General features: G+C 42.3%; 1 protein-coding gene and 1 long non-coding RNA gene across 6 annotated transcripts in view; one reads left to right on the top strand and one right to left on the bottom strand.

Annotated features, from left to right (window-relative positions):
* Positions 1-18,021, bottom strand: part of GPCPD1 (glycerophosphocholine phosphodiesterase 1) — a 43,246-nt gene extending 25,225 nt beyond the window's left edge. The window contains exons 1-4 of one of the 4 annotated variants that reach the window (XM_033053929.2): positions 17,881-18,021; positions 9,834-9,919; positions 6,317-6,401; positions 5,334-5,427 (exon numbers count right to left, since the gene is read on the bottom strand). In XM_033053929.2, the coding sequence (XP_032909820.1) occupies positions 5,334-5,427; positions 6,317-6,401; positions 9,834-9,882 (228 nt within the window). In that variant the 5' untranslated portion in view covers positions 9,883-9,919; positions 17,881-18,021. Of the gene's footprint in view, positions 1-5,333; positions 5,428-6,316; positions 6,402-9,833; positions 9,920-16,377; positions 16,625-17,243; positions 17,392-17,880 lie in introns of those variants that run through there. The other 3 variants (XM_033053931.1, XM_033053928.2, XM_033053930.2) reach the window with 3 other exon arrangements.
* Positions 17,032-20,073, top strand: LOC116993413. 2 transcript variants are annotated; one of them, XR_004417289.1, is made up of 2 exons: positions 17,032-17,279; positions 18,437-20,073. It is a non-coding gene; the product is annotated as an uncharacterized LOC116993413 (long non-coding RNA). The 2 variants fall into 2 exon arrangements; XR_004417290.1 differs by lacking the exon at positions 17,032-17,279 and adding an exon at positions 18,144-18,240.
* Positions 20,074-24,397: the final 4,324 nt, after the last annotated feature.

The raw sequence follows: 24,397 nt of genomic DNA, 5'->3' as shown, positions 1-24,397 counted from the left end.
CTGGAAAAAAAAGGGTAATTGATTAAAGAACAGGCACAGGCAACACTAAGAACCCTCTCAGTCCTTGCTCAGACCATCTCTGAGTTTACAGGCATTTAAAAAACGTTTTAATTACATGTAACAGAAGCCATTGTTAGAACGAGGTCAAAACAGTAATGTCATTTCTGTGGCATATATTGCCCACATCTGAAAAGCAGCCCAGCTGAGTAGCAGAACTAAATTATGTGTCACCAATACTAATAGCATGGTAATGTTGCCTAAAACCAGAGCTTCTGGAGGACAGTCTTAAAAGGGCATCTATTCAAATGCCACATCCAGCATCTCACGGGTAGTACACACACTGAGCTAAGTGGCATGTGGATCCTTTTCTACTAATACAGACACTTTGGGGTTTTTTTAAAGCCAACACAAACATGTTGCTTGATCTTGATTAGCTGAATATCTGATGCAATTTCAAAGCTTTTAAAAGAATATTCATGAACTTTCTTTAAAAATCAAGTCCTCTTCCATTAAGAGAAGCTGAGGTCTCCAGCAATCATTAGACACTTTTGACATGAAGCGTAAAATGCCTATCTAGCATAATGGGTCAGAGGTGCAAAGCAGATGCACCATCTGCATGAAGTGTCTGGGCACTCAGTACAATTAAATAATGAAAACATTTCTGTGGATGTTTCAATGGTAATTTAGGAGATTAGTTCTGAGGCTCCTGCTTTAAGGCCACACAATAGAGTAGGCATTGCGGGGATGGAAAACGCAAACCAATTCTTAGAAACACCACACAAACACATTTATCCAAATGCACTTCACTAATTAAAATTTTGTTTCAGGAATAATAATCTACTTCAATAATATGAAACAGCTAAATTAGACTTAAGTGCTAAAGCTACATTTCTTACAGAAATCTCTCTGGATTATTCTACCGTGCACAAGACAAAAATTAAGCACTAAACCGAGTAACTAAAGCCATTCAGCCATCATATCTGATGTGCAAGGCAGCAGCACATAAAAGTCACCTGGCAGGAAATGCTGAGCTCAGTAGAGATTTTATAGCTCTAGTAGTTCCAATAACAGTTTCCCACACAATCTGCTATCTCAGCAGATGATAATTCCTTCGCTACTATCACAACAACCATGGGTTCTTAACCTACAAAAAGCTTTCCTAAGGCATTAATTACTGACTCTAGGTCTAAGTTTCACCTTTATTACTACAACCCAGGCATTAAATGGATTTATTTACTTGCACTTTAAAAAAGTAAATTTAACCCTCATTTAAAACCTCTGTAATTAAGCAGAAAGTGTGAACAATGTCCTCCAATCCAGTTTTTTAAACCCTGCTACATGCACAGATAGCTTATTTCACACTTGCCTTCAAAGAAGTAACCCTGAACTTGCAAGCTTTTTATAGTTTTAAAAGAAAATACAGAACATAGCTGAACAGGATAAGGTGTGTTCCTTACTAAGGTTTGTAATATGCATCATGCAAACAATGTATATAAAATTCTTCTTCTAAAACATAAAATACACAAATCCCAGCCAAGGGAGTTTTGGTGTGCCTACACAAATCCCCTCACAACCCACCACCTCTGCCTCTGCCACAAACAGAAAGTGAGTATAAAATAAAATCCAGGAAGACCCTCACAGGGAGCTCAGTGGTACCAGACTATGTCCAAGGAAAGAACAACCCCAAGCAAAATTGTTTAAGGTACTATCTTACTTCATCCAAGCATGCGGATTTATTTTTCTTTAAAAATGCTTAAGATCAAAATGTTTGCAACACAGTAAAAGCTCTTGATATGCAGGAGCCAAGACCTGACACCAATTTTATAGTAAAATGTTCTTTGTACATATAATTGTATTCATGCAAAAATTTCAATACAGTGAGTATTTTTAAACTCTGCTCTATTTACATAACCACAATTATGTTAACACTGATATGCTTCACTAGAAACAAGACTTTCCATTACCTCATACTTTCCTTCAAGTAAAAAAAAAAAAAAATTAAGATTAAATTATTATCTTCTTAAAGGGAGGTGAGAAAAAGACTTTTTAAAATAAAATAAAATGTCAAATATTCTATCTTTTTCCATATCTAGCCTATAACACTACTATGGGTAATCCAGTAACTACCATTTCTCTGTGTAAACATGTATCACCCTCATCTGTGCCATCACATCCAACTCCAGCATCTTCACAGATGCAGTTGATGCAGAAGGGAAGGCTAACTTCAGGTGGGTCTGTGTTCAGCATGATTTACTAATTATGTGATGTCAAATTCGTACACTCAGACTTGCACAAATAATTAAAATTACACTGTTATTTTACTACACATAAAATTGATATAAAAAATTAAGTGTCAGAGATCATATATTGCCAGTTTGTCAAGTTTAGGAGATTAATCACATGCATATGCCTAATGAAAAAAAATCTGAAATAAAAATATGCAGAATAATTTAACTCAAAAGTATCTTTTTCTTATCAGCATTTCCTTAATGCTAAAGTTCTCCATGTACTGTCTCACTTCCACTATACTATACCTGATATTCCTCCTACTTTTTCATTATTCTTCAAGAGGTTTACAAAAAGAGGAAGAAAACACTGTACCTGGATTTCTTTTCTTCAAGAGACTTAATTTTATAAGAAATAAAGTCCTGTGCATTTAACAGGCACAAGCCAGACACCACTAAGCTGATAACCCTGTACCCCAGGAATTCACATACTGTTTTGTAGGGTGATTTCCCTTTTTCCTGCTCTTCACATTCAGGAGTTCTTTATGCTGGTATTTGATAAAATTCATACTTACCTTGGCAGACTCTGCATCACACGGTGCATAAAGTGTGCACGATACAGAGCACCTACTCAAAGAAACACACTCACCAATACAGAGGGTAAACTTTTGCAAATGTAAAACAGAAGTTGTATTGTCTACGGCTCAGCCTCTGCTCACTAACTGCTTTTTTGATGTGTTATTACTTACATTTAAATTTAGGGGCATTTGCAAAAAAAAAATTCTAAGAGTCCCATCAGAGCTGCTGAGCTGTAAGAATTACAGTAATTTCACAAATACAAGCCGCAGCAAGAAGACTAAAATTTTGGTGGACACCCGGAAATGTGGCCAATATTCCGGTGCGGCTAATCTATGGACAAAAATGTGATATCTGCCCTTACCTAGTATCATGCTGGTCCAGTCCCGAGCCAAAACAGTCTGAAATCCATGGTTTCCCGTTGTTCCGACGATGAACCAATCAGAGAACAGCTTATTGCCTGCCTGTGGATGGCGGCGTTACTGAGGGGCGGGGGTTGTTATCGGGGTGAGTTACCTCGGCAGTTCGATAAAAGTGTGTGATATTTCTCTGTACTTTTTAAAGTGTTTTCAGTCTTGTGCGGCTACAGGGCTAGCTGAGCTCGCAGGGAGAGGGCTGGGGGAGCCTCTCTCCCCGCAGGGAGAGGGGTAGAACGGCCGCTCCCCCCGCCGGGCCGCGAGGGCTACAACGGCCGCTCCCCCCGCCGGGCCGCGAGGGCTACAACGGCCGCTCCCCCCGCCGGGCCGCGAGGGCTACAACGGCCGCTCCCCCCGCCGGGCCGCGAGGGCTACAACGGCCGCTCCCCCCGCCGGGCCGCGAGGGCTACAACGGCCGCTCCCCCCGCCGGGCCGCGAGGGCTACAACGGCCGCTCCTGTGCCAGCACGGAGATGTGGCTCCGCTCGGAGCTCAGCTGCCTGCCCGCGCGGCTGAGCGGCTGTTTAAAGGCAACGCGGATCCATTGGGAATGCTCGCAAAATGACCACACTATTGTTCCTGTCTTTTTCGGCTTGTAAATAAAGGGTGTGTCTTTTTTCACTTGGAAACAATGTTTCCGAGGTCGGCAGTAAGCCAGTAAGCCCCGGCGATCCCGCGATTGTGTTACTAAATGACGACTTTGTGAAAGTTCGCTGCAAACTAAAGTGCGGCTAATATTCCGGGTGCGGCTTATCTATTGACAAAGACATCAATGTTGCCAACACACCGGATATGCGGCTTATACTCCGTGCGGCTTGTATTCGTGAATTTACTGTAATCTACTTTCGGCCTCAACTTGACCTCAGCAAAAGAAATCTATTATTGACTTCCCTTCTTTTGCCTCAAAGTACCAATTTAAATACCAGTTTCTGACTGGACCGCTGTAATGAAAAAAAAACAGAACTGTAGTTCATTTGAAATCAGTATTATTCACTGAAAGGATAGCTCTGTTAATTTTTACTTTCTTTGTGAATAAAGGCTGACAAAAACTTACATGCTCTTGGCAGTAATTTGAAATTTTTTAAAGATATTGATGAGATGGTTCTGCAACTCCTTTGCACATTTAGCTACAGCCTTCGTAATCCCAGTTTCATTGAGGAACTAAAGCCCAAGATGAACAGCTACAGGATATTAATAGAATAAGAAACAGCAAAGGCAGGATTAAATTTCTTAAGGTTATTAGTTGTTACTATGAAAAACAGTTCAAGAGTAGCTGCTAATTTTCCCAACTTAGCCCAGCTTTTTCCAGGATGCAGCCTCACCCCATCTGAAGAACTTCCCCCTGCCCTAGTGTAATGTTTACAAAATAGTACACTGCCACCTACATTAAACTCTAATTTATGTAACTTCAAGTCATATGCAACTTTGACATCAATAACTATAAGAACAGTCTCTGTCTCTTGAGTGTTTATTTTCCCTCCAAGTCATGCAAATACCTATATACAAACATACAGAAAACAATGGGGCGCCTCATCCCTTGTTTCACCTTTTCACTTCAGGAGATTAACTTACATTAATTATGCAGCACAAAATCTGTTAATACTTCTCATGCTTCACAAAAACAAATCTGCAGCGATTTTCAAAACTTTCAAGGTTTTGATGCACCTCCTACACTAACCATGTTTTCCTACTATCACTTGCTTCCATCCTATCATATCGGATGGAAGTTATATCTATCACATACTATCACATTCCTTCCATGGATCACTTGAGATCCATGCCCTGCTGAAATCCATATTCAACTAACTAGGAGAACTTCACCAGATTATTTAAGCTTTATAAAAATGTCAGGGATTTCTTTACCACTGAAATTTTTAGAACACTAACACTGGCAAAAGAAAGAAGAGAATATAATTAAACTTAACAGTACATGCTCGTGTATTTCCAGAAGTGAACTATGAGTATTTTCACAAATGTTTTAATGTTTCACATGTTGCAATTCAAGACTTATATTTTAAAAACCCCTCACATTTAACTTAGGAAATCCTTTCTTTATTTCAAGTATAGAACTTTTTACTGGGGATGAGCCAACTTAAAGTAGAAGAGATTGTACATACCTTAGGTTCTAAAAAGTATCCTTTAAAATACCGATACTGAACAGGAACTCCTCTAGGAAGCTCTACATAAGCTCTCCAGATTTGGTAAGATGCACTGTGGAGAAAAACAAAAAACAACCATCCAAAACAAAGGTTTCAAAATACAGCCTAACAGCCACCTCCAGACACTTGTCTAAGTAACATTCTAAAATAAAGTCTAGTGTATTGTTGTAAGGAAAGTTATTACAAAATACCTTAGCCAAATCTGCACAGAACAGGAGATGTACTTAGAATTGAAACTGAACTTTCTGATCGACAGATCTGAAGTGCTCTAAGAGAACAAGAGTTCTCATCCCCGTTGAACAGATGGGGAAAACACGAGGAAGCAATTCAGAGACTCATCCAAGATCACACAGCAAATACGGAATTACAAACACAGACTGCAAGCCCTATTTTCCTGCATCACAAAATGGCTAGCAGCATTTTAAGAAAATACTGAACTCTTCCACTGCATTTAAACTTTCTTTACATCCACTCATACACACATCCCCTCCCCTTACGAATTTTAATGAAACTTTCAGTTTAAATAATCTCCTCCCCATCACTTTCTAGCATAATAATGACTTGTTTATAGTCTTTACTTTCTTTTTATCCTTTACATCTACTATAACCTGCTTCACAGCCATGGGACTGAGAATTGCCCCAAAGCAGTTTCTTACTCCAAGTATCTACAGCTAAACTACTGAGATGACTGCCACAATAGCAGATGCATCATCTGTAACTAGAAAAGCACACCCAAGTTTCATATTTTCTTAAACATATTCCCAAGCTTTCAAAGTGCTCACGGGCAATTGGAGTTCTACTAACAGTACATGCAGCTCAAGAGTTTATAAACTCAAAGTCAGAATACATTTGTTGCTACTTCAAATGGAACAAGTAAAAACAAATTGAAAAAAAGAAGAAAAAAATCCCTCAAAGAAAACAAAAAATCCCAACCAACTTACGTCTCCTCAGGGTGGAGCACCACTGCAGCTTGGGGATTCCAATTTCCCAAAGCACTGCAGTTCCCGCATATTGCAAAAACCTCTCCTAAAAAATCCAAACAGAAAAAAACCCCACAATCATCATTACTCTAGGCTAGATGGCATTTAAAAGTACAGCCACAGTCAAACTTTCAAGTCTTTTAAATACATACACCTAAAATCCCTCCTGTCCAGAAAGGAATCCTACCCCACCCAAAACTACAACAGCATTTTCTTCACCATCCCAAGGGCCTGAGCGAGGGACTACTGACAACCCCAGCTGTTAAAAGGGTTGGCTTCCAAACCATTCTTAAGGAATAGTGCTCAGAACATCTCTGGGAATGTAGCAGGCACATTTTCACAATAAAATGTCTAATCTCAAGGTAACAGTTATTTTCCTAGATACTCTCCATTTTTAATATATGTTCATATTCCCTCAAATTCAAACCAACAATTTAGAAAGCACAAACAGGAAGTTGCTAGCATTATTCCCAAGGCAACATACCCAATTAATTTGATTCACACGAGAAATAAAGTTAACTTTGCTGCTATGCTTTCAGTTTTTACTTGACATCAAAACATTGTTACACAAGAAACACATGTGAAATTGTCACACTTATCTTAATGCATACACACATACAAAACCCAAAAGGTCACAAAAGTATATTTAATTCTGGGATGTCCCAAAGTGATCATTGCAATGTACCCTTGTTTTTAATATAAAACCTATATGTATCTGACTGTAAGAACAACAATGATAAATACTAATAGAAACAACAAATCAGTATTTTGCTCTTACAGGGTTTCAGCAAGATTTTTAGACATAATAAAAAGCTGTTGTAGACTGAGAAAATACAGTCTTAAAAGTACAGTTAGGCACCATGAAAGAATGATACAAGCACCTGTGACTTATTTCCTGTTCTCAAAGTGAGTAGTGTGGGGAACACAATAATCCAAAGATACAAAGTAGACAAACTGTATGCAACAAGTGTAGACTACCCCTCCCTAAGCCACATATCACAGTGACCCTTCAAAGTACACAGGTACAGTTTTGAGGATGTCCTTATGTCCCTACAATTGCATCCTTTTTTCTCCAGTTAAACTAATAAGGGATACCACCAGGCCTATTTATGAAAGATGCCTCTGCAGGGATTGGAAACCAACTCCAGCGGTTGGAAAAAATCTACAGAAGACAAAAAGTAAGACAATTTTGCTCTGAAAGCAGTTTATTGAAATAATTTTGATAACACTTCGAACTTCAGTCTTTTTAAAAAAAACAAACAAACCTTTGCTGCAATTCATTAAAAAAAGAAGCCCGAGATTTCTGGATGCTCACTGTAAGCACAGAAATGCAGACAAAAATCTACATTATGTGTATTTAGTAAGCAATTGCCTATGTCAGGTGCTTTCCCTTTTCTACCCTATCCTGAGGCACATGATGACTTGTTTTTGCAGGGGAGTTAAAGTGGGGAGGAAAGACCACCTAAACACCACACAGGTCGAATTTCTGAATGGGGATATTAAAAAGAAGCTAAAATTCTTTTAGCATGCCTTTAAAATGGCAGTATTTAATACATCTTCATGTGCACATGGCCAATCTTTGAAGTACCATCTAATTATATTCCTCTTAATGGGTGCCAGCTGGAATAGTTCTCTGGGCTGTTAAACAAATGTGTGAGCATCCAGTGACCACCTCTCACTCAGTAAGGCACCACACACAAAAGGCAACGCTGGAATAGGATGTGCAGCCACCCCTAAACTCCCTCCAACAACTGCACTGAGGTGGAATTAGGATTTGTAAAACACTGCCTTTAATTATTCCAGTGAAGCCAAAGTGAAATGCATGACAAACTGCCTTCCCATAGGCAATTCTGAACACAGTGAGGCTTGGGTTGGGTTTGTGCTTCAAGCTTAGGGGTCCTCTGCTTCTCCCCTCTCCTTGTCATGGAATTCAAGGCTGCTCCTGGCAGAGCTCCTTCACCCACTGCAAAGAAGGTTAATCCAAGCCTCACGCTGCAACTCAAAGCTTGCAACAGCCTCACTGATCCAACAATAACAACCAAAACCCCAACAGTATCAATATTGTCATAAGCAGAAGCACCCTTTTGTGTCACCTCTCTATGCTCTGAGCATTTCCAGATAATCCTTTGTGAACAGCCACTGAGGCAGGATTTAGTTCTCACTAATGCTACTTTTCATTGCAGATATTATTAGTACAAGAAGTTACACATCCAAAGTCAGTTTTGTTAGTGACAGTGCCACTGCAGCTGTGGAAGCAACAGGGTAAGCTGAGAGAGCACAGCTTGCAGTTCTCCATGGTACACCTACACCAGTCTTGAGCTAAGGTCCATTTACTCTAAAATTTTCTCCAGAATGCTATAAAAAACTGTACTCCTTACTAACAGATTTATGTCGACATTAAGTATCAGTTTTCAGTTCCCAAAACACGAGGGAGAAACACAGGAGAGGTTTAACACAGGGCAGATGTCAAAACCTGTAAAATGTTTTTATCATTTTCTTCCCTGTCAACTCCAGGAGACACTTCCACCGTCTGGTAATCTCCTGGCACAGGAATTTTGCTAATCTGCTCCCACATTCACCTGCTTCTCTTAGGCAACCATCAGTTACTTTTTTGGTGTAACTTCTGTGCTGCTTTTTGCCTGGGGTAGAGTTAATTTTCTTCATAACAGCTAGTAAGGGCTGTGTTTGGAATTTGTCCTGGAAGCAGTGCTGAAAAAAGGGGGATATTTCAATGACTTCTGGGCAGTGCTTACGGCATCAAGGCTTTTCTGCTCTCCTGCCACCAGAGAGGGGGCTGGGGGCACACAGGAAGCTGGGAAGGAACACGGATGGGCCTCAGTTACCAGCTGTGGTTAAACCACAACTCCTTCCTTCCAAGTTCCTGAAGATGAAGGTCAATGTAATACGCACAATTTATCCACACCAGATCTTCATGTTCTACCTGATGTGATACTCTGTTCCTCACTGGGATTACAGGAGTTATTTTGCACCGTTTTTTTTTAGCACAGACAGAATACTGAATTAAGTAGTATATTCCTTCTGCCTGTAACTTCAGACAGAAGTCACATCTTGTGAGAACTTTCAACAGGGATGCAGAGAGAATAAAAAACAGAACAAACATATCAATGTGTGCCTAAATACCATGGTTCTGAATACAAATGTTTGCCTCCATGGAATAAAAATATTCTAAAGAGAGAAGATTTTAAACCAATCATAACCATTTCAGCTAGTATCAAAATCTCTAGCACATTACGAAATTTTTGTTTGGAGAAAGAGGTAAAATTTATCTCCCGACTATCATTTTCAAATTCAAAGGTGAAATATCTTAATATATTATACAGTGATTTATCATTCTCATATTTGAACTAATATGTTGGTTTATGTCTGAGGAAAACAGACAGGAGAGACTTTGAACACTCCTCTATTAAGTTTTCTCCTACAGCAGCCATACAAAAAGGAGAAAGCACGATTTGAGTACCTGCTGCCAATAGTCCTGATACTTCAAAAGTGACTTGACAAGAGGTCATTTCTGCAGAACTTCTGTCTCGGAATAGCTGAAATCTCCTATAGTGGAAGAAAAAATTAGTAAAATTTGAGGAACAAACACTACATTTGTTGCTGTTCTAAACAAGAGGAAACAGAAATCCCACCACTTACACGGAAACAAGCCACTTGTGATATTATTGTTTGAGTGAGTAGTAGAAGCAGAAAGCTCTTTAAAAGCAGCTGCAGGCCCAGAAAACAGCATCCAGCTGCAACACTGGCACAAGGAAAAGACTACTAAATCAAATAGCACATGCAAGTATCAGTATTCTGCAACATTATCAGTCTTCAGCTGAGATTTTTCAAAACTCTCTTTTTTGACTGATTTTGCTTCTAAGGACCATTTCCAGGGCACTGGGTCATAATTTTAGATCTCTTGAAACAGTAACTTCTATCTCTTCCAATACATGACACCCTGACTGAAAAGAAACTGGCAAAACTGCACTTTCACCACGACAGCAGAAACACTACTGATGTATCACATCCTTTTATATTAGTTACAAAAGCAGCAGTCATAGTAAAGTCCACATATGGATGTTGCTAGATGTCATCACCTAAGTATATCCATCTGGATATGGGCTACAAAATAATCGTAATACTTATGTGCAGAATAAATTTTGCAATGGTTTCAATCAATCCAATTCTTTACATTGCTGTAGGGGGCTTTTTGCTCTGTGTGTGCTTTGTTTGTTGAGGTTTTTTTTTAACCAAGGAAGTAGAATGTTACTACTGCTATTTTTGAACGGGACAAACAGCATTTTATTTCAGTACAATCTTGGTCAGCAATCCTTTAATAACAACATCAGGAAGAACAAACAACACTGAAGAAAAACTTGCCTTTCATTAGCTCTACTGCTAAAGGGGAAGCCCTTGCCTTCAAAGGGCACAGGACACAAAAACATGCCTTGAAAGCAAAAGATAGATACCAAATAGGAGGGGGAAAAGAAGCTCATCATCAAACCTCATTCTTTGTGGGCATTTCCAATGCTATTGCAGGTACTGAAACTTCTGAACTGCTTCTTCTGGATCTTCTCCTCCTCTGAATTATAACCCTCCTCCTCTGTTCCTATTGTAACTACAGCTGCCTTTATATTCCTTTCTCTCCTCCCTTATTTTCCTCTCCACGTCAAGGAAGATGACTTTTCAGCAGTAAAATGAGAGAAAAAAAAATAGTAGAAACATAAAGGTTTCTAGTCACATATTCCAATTCTGCATTTGTCTTTCACAAATTTTATCATTCATCAAATTATAAAATCCCAGACTACTGAAGCTAGAAACAAGTACAGTTGCTAAACAGGAATTCCATGAAGGGCACACCCTTAGGAACTTTCTCACGTGTGTGTCACTAGTTACTGTGTATGTTAAGTGACACATTCTAGCACTCGTTTTTAGCAGTTATTTTTAGACACAGAAGCACAGCACATTTCAGCGCTGAAACCAAGACTGGGCTCACGAAACCGGCCTAAAATGACAAAAAAAAAAATCTCAGTGTAATGCAGAGAATATAAATGACTAGTGTGCGTTTATGATGACACTGAGTAGTCAGGGCTTGGCTGTGCTCACCAAACGCCTTGCTTGGACTGCCTCTACCTGAAAGGGCAGAGGAGCCAAAGGGGAAATGAAGCAGGCAAAAAACGCCTTGCAAAAGTCTACAAAGCAGGAAAGTGAAAGCTGATGTGTCCACTCAGTTCCCCAAAGCAAACACATGCTTTGGCTTGTGTGAGGGGGAAAAAAAAATCATATTTAAACTTCACAAAAAGCCAGCATGCATCATACTTAACTAACTACCCAACTATTCCTAGAGAATCATCCAAAACCCTCCTAGGTTTATAAAGCTTTTAGCCAATGTTGCAAAAATTCTGTACACCTAACTTGCAAGACAGGTGTGGGCTTTTCTAAACTGCTTAGTAAAATAATTTTACTTTTCTATTTAGCAGTAGCCAGTTGTAAGGAGATTTTGATAAACTCACTCTGCGAAACTGCCAAAATTCTACTCAAAACGCACTTTATCTCAAAACCTACTTAATCTACCCAAGGGATGCATATGCAGAAAAGAAAAATTCCACTTCACCAAGCAAGGACACATTCTTTCCTAGCAGAACTGCAGGTACAGGTATTGCACCTATATTTAGGGTCAAAGTACCATCCCTCATTCTGAAAAAAGTTATCTTCTAGCAGAGGACTGAACGCAAACACACAGCAAGGAAAAAACAAGCCTGCTTTTTGTTAAGGAATCGAGCCTATGTGGTATATTATAATGCACTTATAAAAGTAGTCTGTGCTTTCAAGACATGATACAAAAACATTTTACTTTGGGGGAGGGAAAAAAAAAACCAACTTAAGTTTAGCTGTCTAGTCACTCACTGATGGTTCCTGAAAAACATAATAATTTAATTCCCAAAGGGGAATGGCAAGCTTCAACAGTCAAATCCTCTGACCTCCAAGTGTCAGGCATCTTTGAAACGTGATGTTCCTTCCTTCAGATTTTCAGCCCTGCTTAGCCAAAGAAGCTGGCAAAGAATTAACAAAATCCTCTTTTGCTCCCCACTCCTGTAATGATGGTTTTTAGATGCAAAGAATCCTCAGCTCAGAGGGGGTCATGTCATAATTGCTTAAGGGAACTGAAGTAAATTAGAACAGTAACATTAAAAATGATAAACATCTCCTGATCAGCAAATATTAGCAAGATCAGTTGAGCAGATTTACAAACTAGAAATCCTTGTGCAACAACCCCTTTTAAACAACCTCTGAGGCCAAAAGTAACAGAGCTGAATTCACATCTGCTGCAGCTCCAGGCATTCAGACGCTAACCTGGGCGCAAACAATTGCTCCTCCTCCTACATTAGACTTCCTCCCTCTCTTTGGTCAGCTTTTAGACTACAACCACATGCAAAAAAAAGCAGGGAACACTTGAATCTCAGTTTTCCTCATGGGAAAGACTTATCACACAGGTAGACACGCACCAGCATTTCACTTAAAAAAAAAAATCAATATGAAACACTAATGGGAAGAAAAGAATGCGAAATCCAAACTCTGCCCTCCCTGATGCTAAAAGAGAATTTCTTTGATAGAAACACAAAAAATGCAGGTAAGAAAGAAAAGATGACAGAACATAATCAACCATTAAAGTGTCACAGATTTCCTCTAAAAATGATGTAATAATAAAGGTCATCGTGGATGGGGAAGACCAAAATATTTTTTGGTTGTAATTAAAAATACACCAGGACAGGGACTTAATTTATTAATTCAAATCCTGAAGTTCATTGAACCTTCTGGCTTCTGGTGATACATTAAAACCCTTCACAAGCCTTCAGCTTTAGTGGATTATTCTGCCCCACCTCTAACTTCCCTAACCTTTCCAATATGATTTAAGAGGTGCTGGTTACTTGCTGTACCATATCTTTTATGTTTTTTCAGGATTAGCGAAACACACACCAGGTAATCTGGGGCAATCCTGGAATATAACAGCCTGACAAACACCAAACAAACAAATTCCAGTCATAGAAATTCATAGCAGCCATGAAGTCAGGTTACCCGCTCTCTGCTCAACAGACTGATATTTTTAATAGCAACTTGAATGGGTTTCAAGGCTTTGAGGTACAGGAATTTTTTTAAACTGTGGAGACTTACAAGTCTGAAAGCCTTGAATTTAGCTGCCTGGACAGAAGGCTTTCAAAATTAGGCAGGGAACACTTCAAGCTACTACCCTAACAGATGTGAATGAAAAGCTGATTTTATCAACTCTAAGTTGACTGTAAGGGCTGCAGAATGGCTGGTTACATTTAGCATATCCATTAAGGATAATCAGAATTTGGCAACATGCTGGTAAGAAAGCCAGAAAGTATCAGACAAAGTGTCACATTTCTCCCCTTCTCTCCCCACAAAAAGCCACAAATCTCTGCCTAATAAACTAATAGTAAAAATTTCTGATGCAAAGCCATCAACCCAAAACTCTCTTGGGTAACATCCTGTTTAAAAACAACAGGATAATACATAGCAGAGGTTTTTCCAACGAGATGGAAAAATACAGCTTACAAAGTATCCTTTTAACGGGTTGGTTCTTTGTTTTTAAGCTAATACATTCGTGAATTTTTTTTTTTAATGGGATTTTTCAAAGGTAATTAGACAACTAAGTATCCAGGTGCCACGAAATTCCTGGAATGCATTTTAGTACTTTCAAACATCTGATTTTCAGTGTAATATTACTCCAACCTGCTCTGTTGCTGAATTTGCTCAGTTAGGTGCAGAAAAATGAAGGCCATTGTGCTGGGTCTGGCTGAGATGGAGTTAATTTTCCCTGCAACAGCCCTCACAAGTGCTGTGCTTTGTACTGGCAGCTAGAAAGGTGTCGATAACACAGCAGAGCAGAGCTGGTTCCGGCTGTGCTCACACAGCACCAGCGCTGTCTCTCCAACATTCCTCACTATCACCAGGAGGAGACACAGCCAGGGCAGGTGACCCAAACTCACCCCAAGAACATTCCTTATCATATGACATGTGCTCAGTGATCAACAGATAATTTTAAAAAAAAAAGAAAGGAGGGCATTTGTTATTTAAGACATTCTAGAGTACTGCTTCCTTAACGGGGAAGTAGACAATAAAATCTTCTGTTTCCCCCTGCTTCTGCATAAATTATTTTGCCTTAATAAACTGTCTCTACCTTGACTCCTGAGGCTTTATCCACCTTTCTCCCCCTGAGGAGAGCAATGACAGAGCTGCTTGGTGGGCAGCTGGCATGCAGCCAAGATCAACCCACCAGCACCTTCTGTACACAAACAGGCTCTTTCATAATGCTAGCACACATTTCGTCACAGCTCCTGGTGTACAGTCCTGAAAGCGCACAATCCAAAAAGCAAACGTGCTCCATTATGTCAAAATAGCTCTCCATTTTCTGCACAGAAAGATAAAATTGGCCAGGACTAGTAGGCTGGAGCATTTTTGCTTTTACTTTTGTCATTTTGAGCTGACATTTTCCACCTTAAGAGACACATGAGATGTATCAACACCAAGGAGAGTCCAACTCCCTGCTGAAGCAGGGCAAAGGTGTCACAGTCCCAGCCAAGTCATTTGACAGCTGGGAGGACACACTGGCAGCACTGGGGCTGACCTTGCACCTCCCTCACAAACCACGAATTTGAACACAGCCCAGCACTTCTGGAAAAGTAACTGTGCACAGATTTTACCTTCTTAAAAGCTGTGCTACACACACCAATAGAAAATCCACTAAGCATCAGATCTGCTGCTGTGCTGAACAAAGAGATGCAAACCTAAGACACAGACTGTGATATTCCAAAGATAACAAGTCACATCTGGTTAACCTCATGGTATGATGAACAGATTTTCTTGCTTGTGGTTGGTCCTAATGAGGTATCAGATATTACAGAATACATCCAAAGCAACAAATTACACATGCAAGAAAATTATGTAAGAGTAGTTGACGACACCTGGGTTTTAGAACAGCGTCAGATGATATATTTGTCAGGGCATTCCCTCTAACAACTGGGAGAGAATTTTTAGAAGCAGCATTACATCATCAGTTCCTTCATATTCAACAAAAAAACCGAGTGGCTTCTTCCTGCCCCCTCCTTTCCACCCCTGCTGCACGTTGGCTGCAGGAGCAAGGATGACCAGAAAGTCAGTAGGTCTCTCCTCCTGCATTGCAGTGACAGCAAACAAATTTGCACAGACCTGGACATGCTGCTCAGATCCAAAAGCTGAAATTTTACCAACAGGCTTATGCTGGCATTTAGAAAGCAGCAAAACACAAGCAATACCTCTGGAATTACAGCATTGATGAAATTAATACACAGCAAATGAGAAAAATATCTTGAGGATTGTATGCTCAGTATCAATTTAGGTCCCCATGTGTGGAGCCACGTCAGCCCCGGTAATGAAACACCAGACCCTTCTCTATTCACCCACAATGTTATCTGCTTTAAGTGCTTTAAGTAACAACAAGTTAATTGTTTTCAGCATTTGGCAAATACCTGTCCCTGTGACAGATTCTTCCACCTCAGCTATGCCACAGCAGTTTTGCAAACTTCCTGAAACAGACAGGAAACAGCTGGGCACGTTTGTAAGTGAAAGAGGGCAGCGTCAGTCCGATTCCTCTTTTCTGAAGTGTTGTTTATCATTAACATACGACTGACAAGATCTTAGGCAGGGAGTAAATTAGCTCTCTGTGATCACACTAACATTCCTCATTTAGGAATGACTTGGATAAATTACATGTATAATGCTCCCCACAGCACTCAACAAATCACTTTTTTAACGGGTTTCCAAAGCCTGGAACCATTCTGCTGAGGAGCTACGTGCTCTACTGAAAGATCAATTACGTGGCAGCTTAGGCTACCTGTGTCTATTTAAGACCAATGCAATCTCCAATTTTTAATCTCTTATATAGCTATTTACAGGAAGTAGTGTTAGACTATAAATATTTATGATAAAAATAATTCTACTTATCAACTATTTCACCCTACCTTTAATATTTAAAACGTGCTGAAGGCCAACCTCCATCTAACATTGTGTGCTCTGATAAATTAAAACGCTAATACTAACACGACAAACTAGCAACTTAAAAAGAAAAAGAGAAAAATGGAAAAAGGAATCTGCGCCTGGTCAGGGTGCAGGTAACAGATTAACTTTTAAAGCTGAATCTAGAGCTGCCTCACTAGCGCCTGTGCGACCAATAACATCAAACCATGCGCCGGTAGCATCATCGCTGTGTTCCCTCAGTGCAGAGCCGAGACAAAGAACAGCGCAGGGCGCACCTCCCCCCGCCCGGCAGAGCCGCAGCGCTCCCGGCCCGCCGCCCCTCGCACCCGGCCGGGTACGGCCCGAGCGCTCCCGCGGCCCGCACGGCACCGCCCGCAGCGGGAGCCCGGCCGGGAAGGCGGCGCGCCACGTCCCGGGCCCGCCCCGGCTCCTTGCATAATGCCGCAGCCGCGGGACCGCCCCGGGCCAGCGCTTTAGGCTGCGATGTAAACAAACAGAGCAGCCGGCCCGCGCCCCCCGGCCCGCAGAGCACCCACACGCTCCGGGGGACAGCGGGGCCCGGCCCGGAGCGCCATGGGCCCGCAGCCCCGCCAGCACCACGGCCGCTGCCGGGGGCGAGGAGCCGCGCTCCTCCCGCCCCTCACGGAACCGGACGGTGACGTCCCACTCCTCGGGCGCCGCGCTCCTCCCCCGCGTCCTCTCAGACAGGACACCGGCCCCGCGGTGCTGCGGGCAGCGCGGCCCCGCTCCCTCAGCGCCCCCTCCGCACAGACCCCGCTCAGGCGCACCGCCCATCCCCTCCGCCACCGCGCAGCCCCACCGCGACACGGGGCCCGCGGCGCCGACTGACCCAGCGCAGCGCAGCAGCTCTCCCGACCCCCACTCGGTTTGTGCGAGGCTCAGCCCCGGCTCCCCGCCCCGGGCCGCCTGACGGGGTGGGGAGGGGGTGGCGCGGCCCCAACCGGTTCCAGCTGCCCCCCGCCAACACGTGACCCCGGCGGCGGCCCCGCCCACCCCGCCGCGGCCAATGGGAGCGCGGGAAGGGCCGGGGCCGTTCCTCGACAGCGGCGGGGAAGGAGGGCGGGCCGGCGGCAGAGGGCGGGCTGGCGGCAGAGGGCGGGCTGGCCGCCGCTGGGCTGAGCTGGCGTGGGGAGTGCAGGCAGCGGGGGCAGGCGCAGGGGGCTCTGAGGGGCACCGGGGCTCCGGAGGCGGCTTAGGGCACAGCACACGGTGGGGGAGCTCGGCCCTACCCACCTCTCCCGGGGGCCAAGCACCAGCGCTTCCCCGCGCCATTGCCCCGATACTTCCCTCAGAGAACGCCGCGCCACTCCCCCGGCGCTCTCCCCACACCGCAGCGCGACCCGACCTCCCCCAGCCTCCAAGACTTCCTCAGGAGCGCGCCTCGACCGCCCCTCGCCACCGCCACCACACACCCTCACCACACTCCCACCGGTCCCGCGCCCCCTCGGCCGGCGGCGTGTACTGACCTGGCCGAGTGCTACAGCCGACTGCCTAGCCTTGGTGCGGGGCTGCGAGCGGCGCTGCCCGGGCTCTCCTGGCGTGCCCGGGGCCGCTGTCAGCGCGGGGAGCAGGGGTGGGGGCGGCGTGCCCGGCACCCGGATCCAGCTGCCCCCGAGCGCACCGGGAGGCGCCGCCCACGTGACCCTCCCGGTAACGCCCCACGCCGCGGCCCCGCCCCTCCCGCCGCAGCCAATCAGGGAGGGCGGGCAGGGCGGGAGGGGCACGCGCCCTTCCCTTGAAAGCCTCGGCGCTGAGGGAGCGCGGTCCCGTATGGGTCAGGGGGCTGGGGATGGCCGTGGTGAGGGGTGGATGGAGGCTCGACTGGGGTGAGTCAGGTTTCTGCTGCCACCCACACACTCTGAGGTCACCCCGCATCGGTCCGTGTCCTCCTTACGCAGCCTGGGACTGTGAGGGTTGCCCTAAGTATGGGGAGCTCTGCTTCCTTAACCTTTACTATGGTTTAAGCTGGCTATAAGTCTGCGGTACTAAAGACTTAATAGAATGTTTTTACATTTGTTTTAGGGCAGATGTTGTGTGTGAAGACCCTGCTACGCTACAAAGTATTGCTGCGTTTGGGACCCCAACATCGTGGCCTTCCCAGAGCTGATTTTATGGCAATAGGGGTGGCCCGCAGGAACTCACCCAACAACATATTAGCAGATAAAGAGAAACTGTTTTTCTCTGTGTTTTTGTTATGCTCGGTTTTGTAGCTGAGCTGTGAAGTTGTTATAATTTCACTCTGTCCTGTCCTGTGTTGGGGGTTAGTGCTGTTATAGGAATGGTGCTCTATGTTGCCCCTCAGTCTGCCATTCAAACAGAGGACTATCTTCCATTTATTCATGCCCTGCAGGTCTAATTGTGTTTATCGGTAATTTGTGACATTTCACCGGATGTTGTAGGCAAAACAAATGTTAGTGTCTGATGGTGTATATCTGGAAAGTGTGTAATGCATCTAAACTGCTGAGGTCTCTGTGTTAGTGTTGCAAGCTTCAAGGAAAGAAAGGTAGGGGGAAACATGCAATAAAAGGAAATTATAGGTGAAAGCTCATTTTTAAGTGAAAAAGATAATAGGAATTCCTCTGGATAAGGAGAAGGGGAGGGTTGGTGGAAAGTGATTCCCTTGTTAAACACAGACATGAACTATTCTAGTAACAAACCCTTGGTATTTAGGAAAACATTAGGAGCCATCACTTCTCCAGGTGTGTTTTCTACTGAGTGAAGAAAGAGAATAAAGAAACTTTAGAGAAAACAGTATTTAGAAAAACAATTGTCTATTTATTTTCTCTTCCCTGTTTTTAGGATTTATTAGTTCAAGGAATTTGTTGTAAAGCATTGATAGAACTGAACACTTTCAAACATGGTTTGATGTGTTAAACTTATCAAAAATTTGATGTCATGCCAGGTATATTATAAAATTGTACCATTAATTTTTTTTTTGTCAAAAACTAGAAATATAGTCAGCCCTGGTGTTAATTTAAAAGAAAAAAGGGAGGGGGCTTTATTTTGTCAAACTGATATTGCATTTCCTTCCATAATTCACTGTAGCTAAAAATTACAATTTAGGCCCTAAATGGATTCAAGGAATACTCATGTGTTCATTTTATTAAAGATGTACATCAGTATGGAGCAAGTAGGAAGAGGGTGGGATGGAAAATGCTGTTTCATGTTGACTTACTTAACCTGAAGCAAAGTCTACATGTAATTAAGCTTCCCAGCGCACTTTTTTTTCCTCCCTGAGGAGTTACTTAAATATGGTTGGGTCAGATAAGCTCAGACTTTGCCATGATGCAGCAGACAAGTCTCAGCTATTCTTTAAGAGGATACAAAATTGTGCAGTAATTAGAGCACATGGATCAGTTTATAGCACTCTTCTTAAATGTCTGCCCAAAAACTTAAGGTTGATGACCTGATCTCCTTTTACACAGAAAAAAAAGACAGAAAAAACAAGACAAGGGAATTGGGGCTTTATGTTATAAAACTTGCACTGAATAGAGGTGCTGTTTGCAGAAGTCCCAAAGAGATCCAGAAAGACAAGGTTACAAGATCTGTTTCCAGTGGGCAAGACAAACTCTATTTAAACCATGTGTGTACCTGTTGGAAAACATGTTTTTCTTATTCAATAAAAATTAACAAGCTGAATGAGAATTGCTAATACTTAACCAGAGGGTAAAATGTTCTTTCTTTGTTCTGGCAGTGACACTGTAGTGCTGAAGTCCCTGAGCAGGATTGAAAGACCCAAAAGAAGAGGCAGAAAGTTCGTGGGGAATCTGCCCTCTGTGTTTTGCTCCCTGCCATGCCAATTTGGAATGAAGTTGCTTGGGAGTGTTGTGTGCTGTAGGTGGAATATCAAAGAAGCCTTGAGGCTGGACTGGCTGAGATGTGAAGCCCAATGGGACTGCAATGATTTTTATAATTAATGAGACCAATACTTGCCCAAGTGCAGGAAATAAGTGGTTGAGGCTGATGTTTGCAATACACTGGCAAACCTATACTAAAAAGGCTTTAAGCAATGCCTTCAAGGTTTGATATCTGTTTCTGTAGCCGATGTCATATATTTTTCAGCTGCCAGAATTATAAATTCAACCTATAATCAAGCTTCATTGATACAACAAGTAGCTATAAAGATTGTGAACATCAAATTACAGCTGTGCTTCCTCTTCACATCATGCATTGAGTTCCAGTGTTCTGGTTTTAGTGACACCAGTGCTGATGACAGCTGAATATTGAGATGAATTTCACTGCATATTTTACAGCACTTGATTTTTCTGCAGTTGTTCTGGGTCTGGTGGGTAATTGAGAATAAAAATAGCTGATAAAACTCTGCAAATGAAGGCACAGCATTAGGCAAGCAGTGTCAAATTGATGTTCTTTGATCTTTTGTAGAATCGCTTATAATTGAAAATACACTTCTGACCTTTTCTCTGGCACTGACAATATTGCTGTATCACTTCCTAATGTGATATCTGGATGGTTTATGGGCACTAAAGAAAAGTGATGCCAAGGGATGTGAAAAATAGCAAGAAAGAGCCATGCTGTCAGAATGGCAAGAGCCTCTCAGTTTCACTGATGAGAAAGGATTATTAGAAAAATTGACCATTCTGCAATGGCATTTTTAATGTTTGCTGTAGTACAGAATAATGTATTTTTCTCTGTGGATGAGTGAGCAGTTTGTTATCAAAAGCAGGGTGGCCAGCAGGCCAAGGGAGGTGACTCTGCCACTCTGCTCTGGTGAGACCCCACCTCCAGTGCTGTGTCCAGCTCAGAAGGGAGAAGTTACAGTTGGAACAAATCCAGAGAAGGCCATGAAGGTGCTCAGAAGGCTGGAGCACCTCTGCTATGGAGACAGGATGAGAGAGCTGGAGTTACTCAACCTGGAGTAAAGAAGGTTCCAAGAGGAGTTGGGAATCTCTTTCAGTCCTTTACAGACTTCAGAGCCTCTAAAGAGGCTACAAAGGTAGCTGGGAGGGATTTTTTTACAAGGACATTTAGTGATGCTGGAATGGTTTGAAAGTGAAAGAGGGGAGATTTAGACAAAATGTTAGGAGGGAATTCTTTACCTGGAGGTTAACAAGACACTGGATGCTGGGGAAAGCTCTGGATGCCCTGTCCCTGGAAGGGCTCATGGCCAAAACCATTCTCTGACTGGGACATTGATTTAGGGGTTGTGTAGGGGTGTTTTCCCCAATTTTGATTTTTCTTCTCTGCCCTCCCTCTTATCTTCCCAGTCCCAATTTTTATGTGGAAGGGAAAGTTAAGACATTCTTCAGTGAGAATTAATGCTTTGGTCATATTCTTTAGAGCTTTTCAAGGTGGGTAATGAAATCATTACTAAATATAAAGTGACAAAGTAACAAGTATAAAGTATCATAAATATAAAAAATGAAACCCTCTTTTGGCTGCTGTTAATAATCAAATTTATAACAGAAAAAATAAGAGTTTCACTTCCTCCTGTCAAAAATTCAGTCACTTTCAAACACTGTTAATTATTATGTATAATCTGGCATTGGTGATAGACAATGTTACAACAAAGTTTTAAAAACAAAACCCCAAGTTCCAATAGAATATTGCAGGCATTAAATTTTGATTTGAAATGAGATTTGTTATGATTTAGTCTTGAGCGTGTCAGCATGATTTACTTCTTGATCTGAGCTGGTATATAGTTTCTGAAATGAAACATAATTTGGGAGGGTTTTGGTTTCATGAAATTTTTTTGTTTGATTTTGGGGCTTTTTTGTTTGGTTTGTTTTGGTGGTGGTGGGTTTGTTTTGGAACACTTGAAGGGCTCAAGTACCACACAACCACAGCACCACATTTAAACTGTTACTATCTCCATCTTGTTATCTCTGGAACTGTATTCCTATGCTAGTTTTCCCAGCAGTACTCCTGTTCCTGTGTAAGAGCCAATGGAAATGGTCAGAAAATGAAGAACAGTTGTGGAATATGACACAGATAATGTTTGTTTGTTTGCTTAGTCTCAAGAACAGGGAGGAACACCTTAAGATAAGGAGAGACAAAGCTTCCCATGACAGCAGGAAAGTTTGACTCTGCTGTCATTTAAAATCCCATTTCAAAGGTCATGTTTGTGTTTTAAATGAAACGTGAGGCTGAACTTTATGCTCTGCCAGATAACAGCAGTCGTGATGCAAGTGCTTCCTTTGAAATCTGCAGGTAAGGAGTAGCTGCAGTGTGGGGTTGTGGTGTGGTGGTGCCCAGTGTTTGTCAGGGGAGAAGGAAAATTATGTTCTCAGTGACCTGTGGGAACACCAAAGGACCCAGCAGGGCCTGAAATTTGGTGCTTATTGTCTGTTGGGTCTCTGTACTTCCAGACTCAACATTTCTTGAAGTGTGCCTCTACTAAATGTATCAATATGGAGAAAGTGAATGGGACAAATCTAATCTGGGGAAAATGTTAGCTTTTCCTGTCCTCCTTCACTTGCATTTCTCCTCCATCTGCCACACATACTCCTAATGACAGGGAAATGTGTTTTAAGTTTCAATTATTGACATGAAAGTCTTTTAAAGTAGACTGAAATATCATCTTCCTTTTTATGGTTATTAACTAGGTATCAATTCCCATGTTTGGGATGGCAATACCCAAGGTTTACTTCACTGCTGTTCCTGGAAATGCCATAGCACAGAGACAGAGTATTTCTTGGGAACAAAGGTCATGCCTGAGGAGAAGCTGAGGGTATCTCTGCCTTAAGCCAGCCTAACATCTGGCTGCCGCCTTTTGGCTCTGCTACACCTGCTCCTGTACTCCTGCCTGCCCTTTGTACTTTCTCTGGCTCTTGTCTAACCTTTCACTGGACTAGGACAGCTCTTTGTCAGAAAGTGGGGAGCTTTGCTTTGGGTTTTGTTTTGCTGCAGGTTGGTTGGTTTTTAAAAGGGTTAGTTTTGTGTTGAGTCAGTGGGCTGAAACAATTCAAATTCATGTTGGATGGATGTTGGAGCTGTCTTGGTTTAAGTGGGGACATCAACAGGTAGAAGCTGAGTTGTCCTTAGTTTTTAGGGAACTGTTGGGACAAAGTGCTCGAGCAGATTTATCACTTGATGTTTAAAACAGAGGGTGAGCCACTTCAAAGTGGATTTCTGAGGGGAACTGTGAGAATATGTCACCTACTTTATGTTTACTGTATTCTTAACTCAGTTGTGCTCAGCCAGTAACGCTTGTAAACAAAACATTCTGCCCACAGCATTGAAAATATCAAAACAATAATTCTTTCAAAAAAAGATTTAATAGAATTAATAAGATATAAATCAAGAAAGCTTTTTGAGTAATTCTGACTCTTATTCTCCTTGCTGGGAAGAAGAAAGAACTCTCATTTTCAAGCTTCTGAGGATAGATATGGCTATATGTCATTTTAAAGATGACAACATCCTTTGCTGACTCTGACAGTTTTCCATGTGAAACTGTTCACAAGTTTGCCATTTACCTTTTAGTCAAAACTTTAAAAGTCAGGAGCAAGCACTATGAAAATGCAAGATCACTGGCAAAAGGCACATTGTACAGATGAACAATGTGTAGCATTTGTGTGACAGCAAAAACTGGTTTATCAGGTTCACCACAGACAAGTATAGATAAACCCTTGAAACACTGCAAAAGCTATTGGACTTTTGGATGAATATTCTCACAAAAAAAAAAAAAAGGTGCCAGGACCAAAGGCAGCAAAATAAGAGCTGCAAAGTCTAGGCTGTAACTGCTGTGAGGTAGTGAGGACTCAAAGCCAGCCTGTTGGTTGATGTGAACACCCTTTTATGTAGAAAAAAATAACTCCACAGAAAAGCACTGAAAATCCTGCCCAGCTGCTCTCAGCCATGGGAGCAAAAAACATCCAAGTATGCTGGAGTACTGGCCTGGTCCCAAGCCTGTGTGCATGGGCAGCACAGATAAAGCACAGACAGGCCCCAGACAGATAAATGACTGATAAACTGAAATGTGTGAGCCTCTGTCCTGCTGCTGCTGGCAGCTCTGCCAGTGAGATT

Source organism: Catharus ustulatus, chromosome 3, assembly GCF_009819885.2.
Source record: "Catharus ustulatus isolate bCatUst1 chromosome 3, bCatUst1.pri.v2, whole genome shotgun sequence".
NCBI classification, from domain to species: Eukaryota; Metazoa; Chordata; class Aves; order Passeriformes; family Turdidae; genus Catharus; species Catharus ustulatus.
This window is presented reverse-complemented; position numbering and strand designations above follow the sequence as displayed.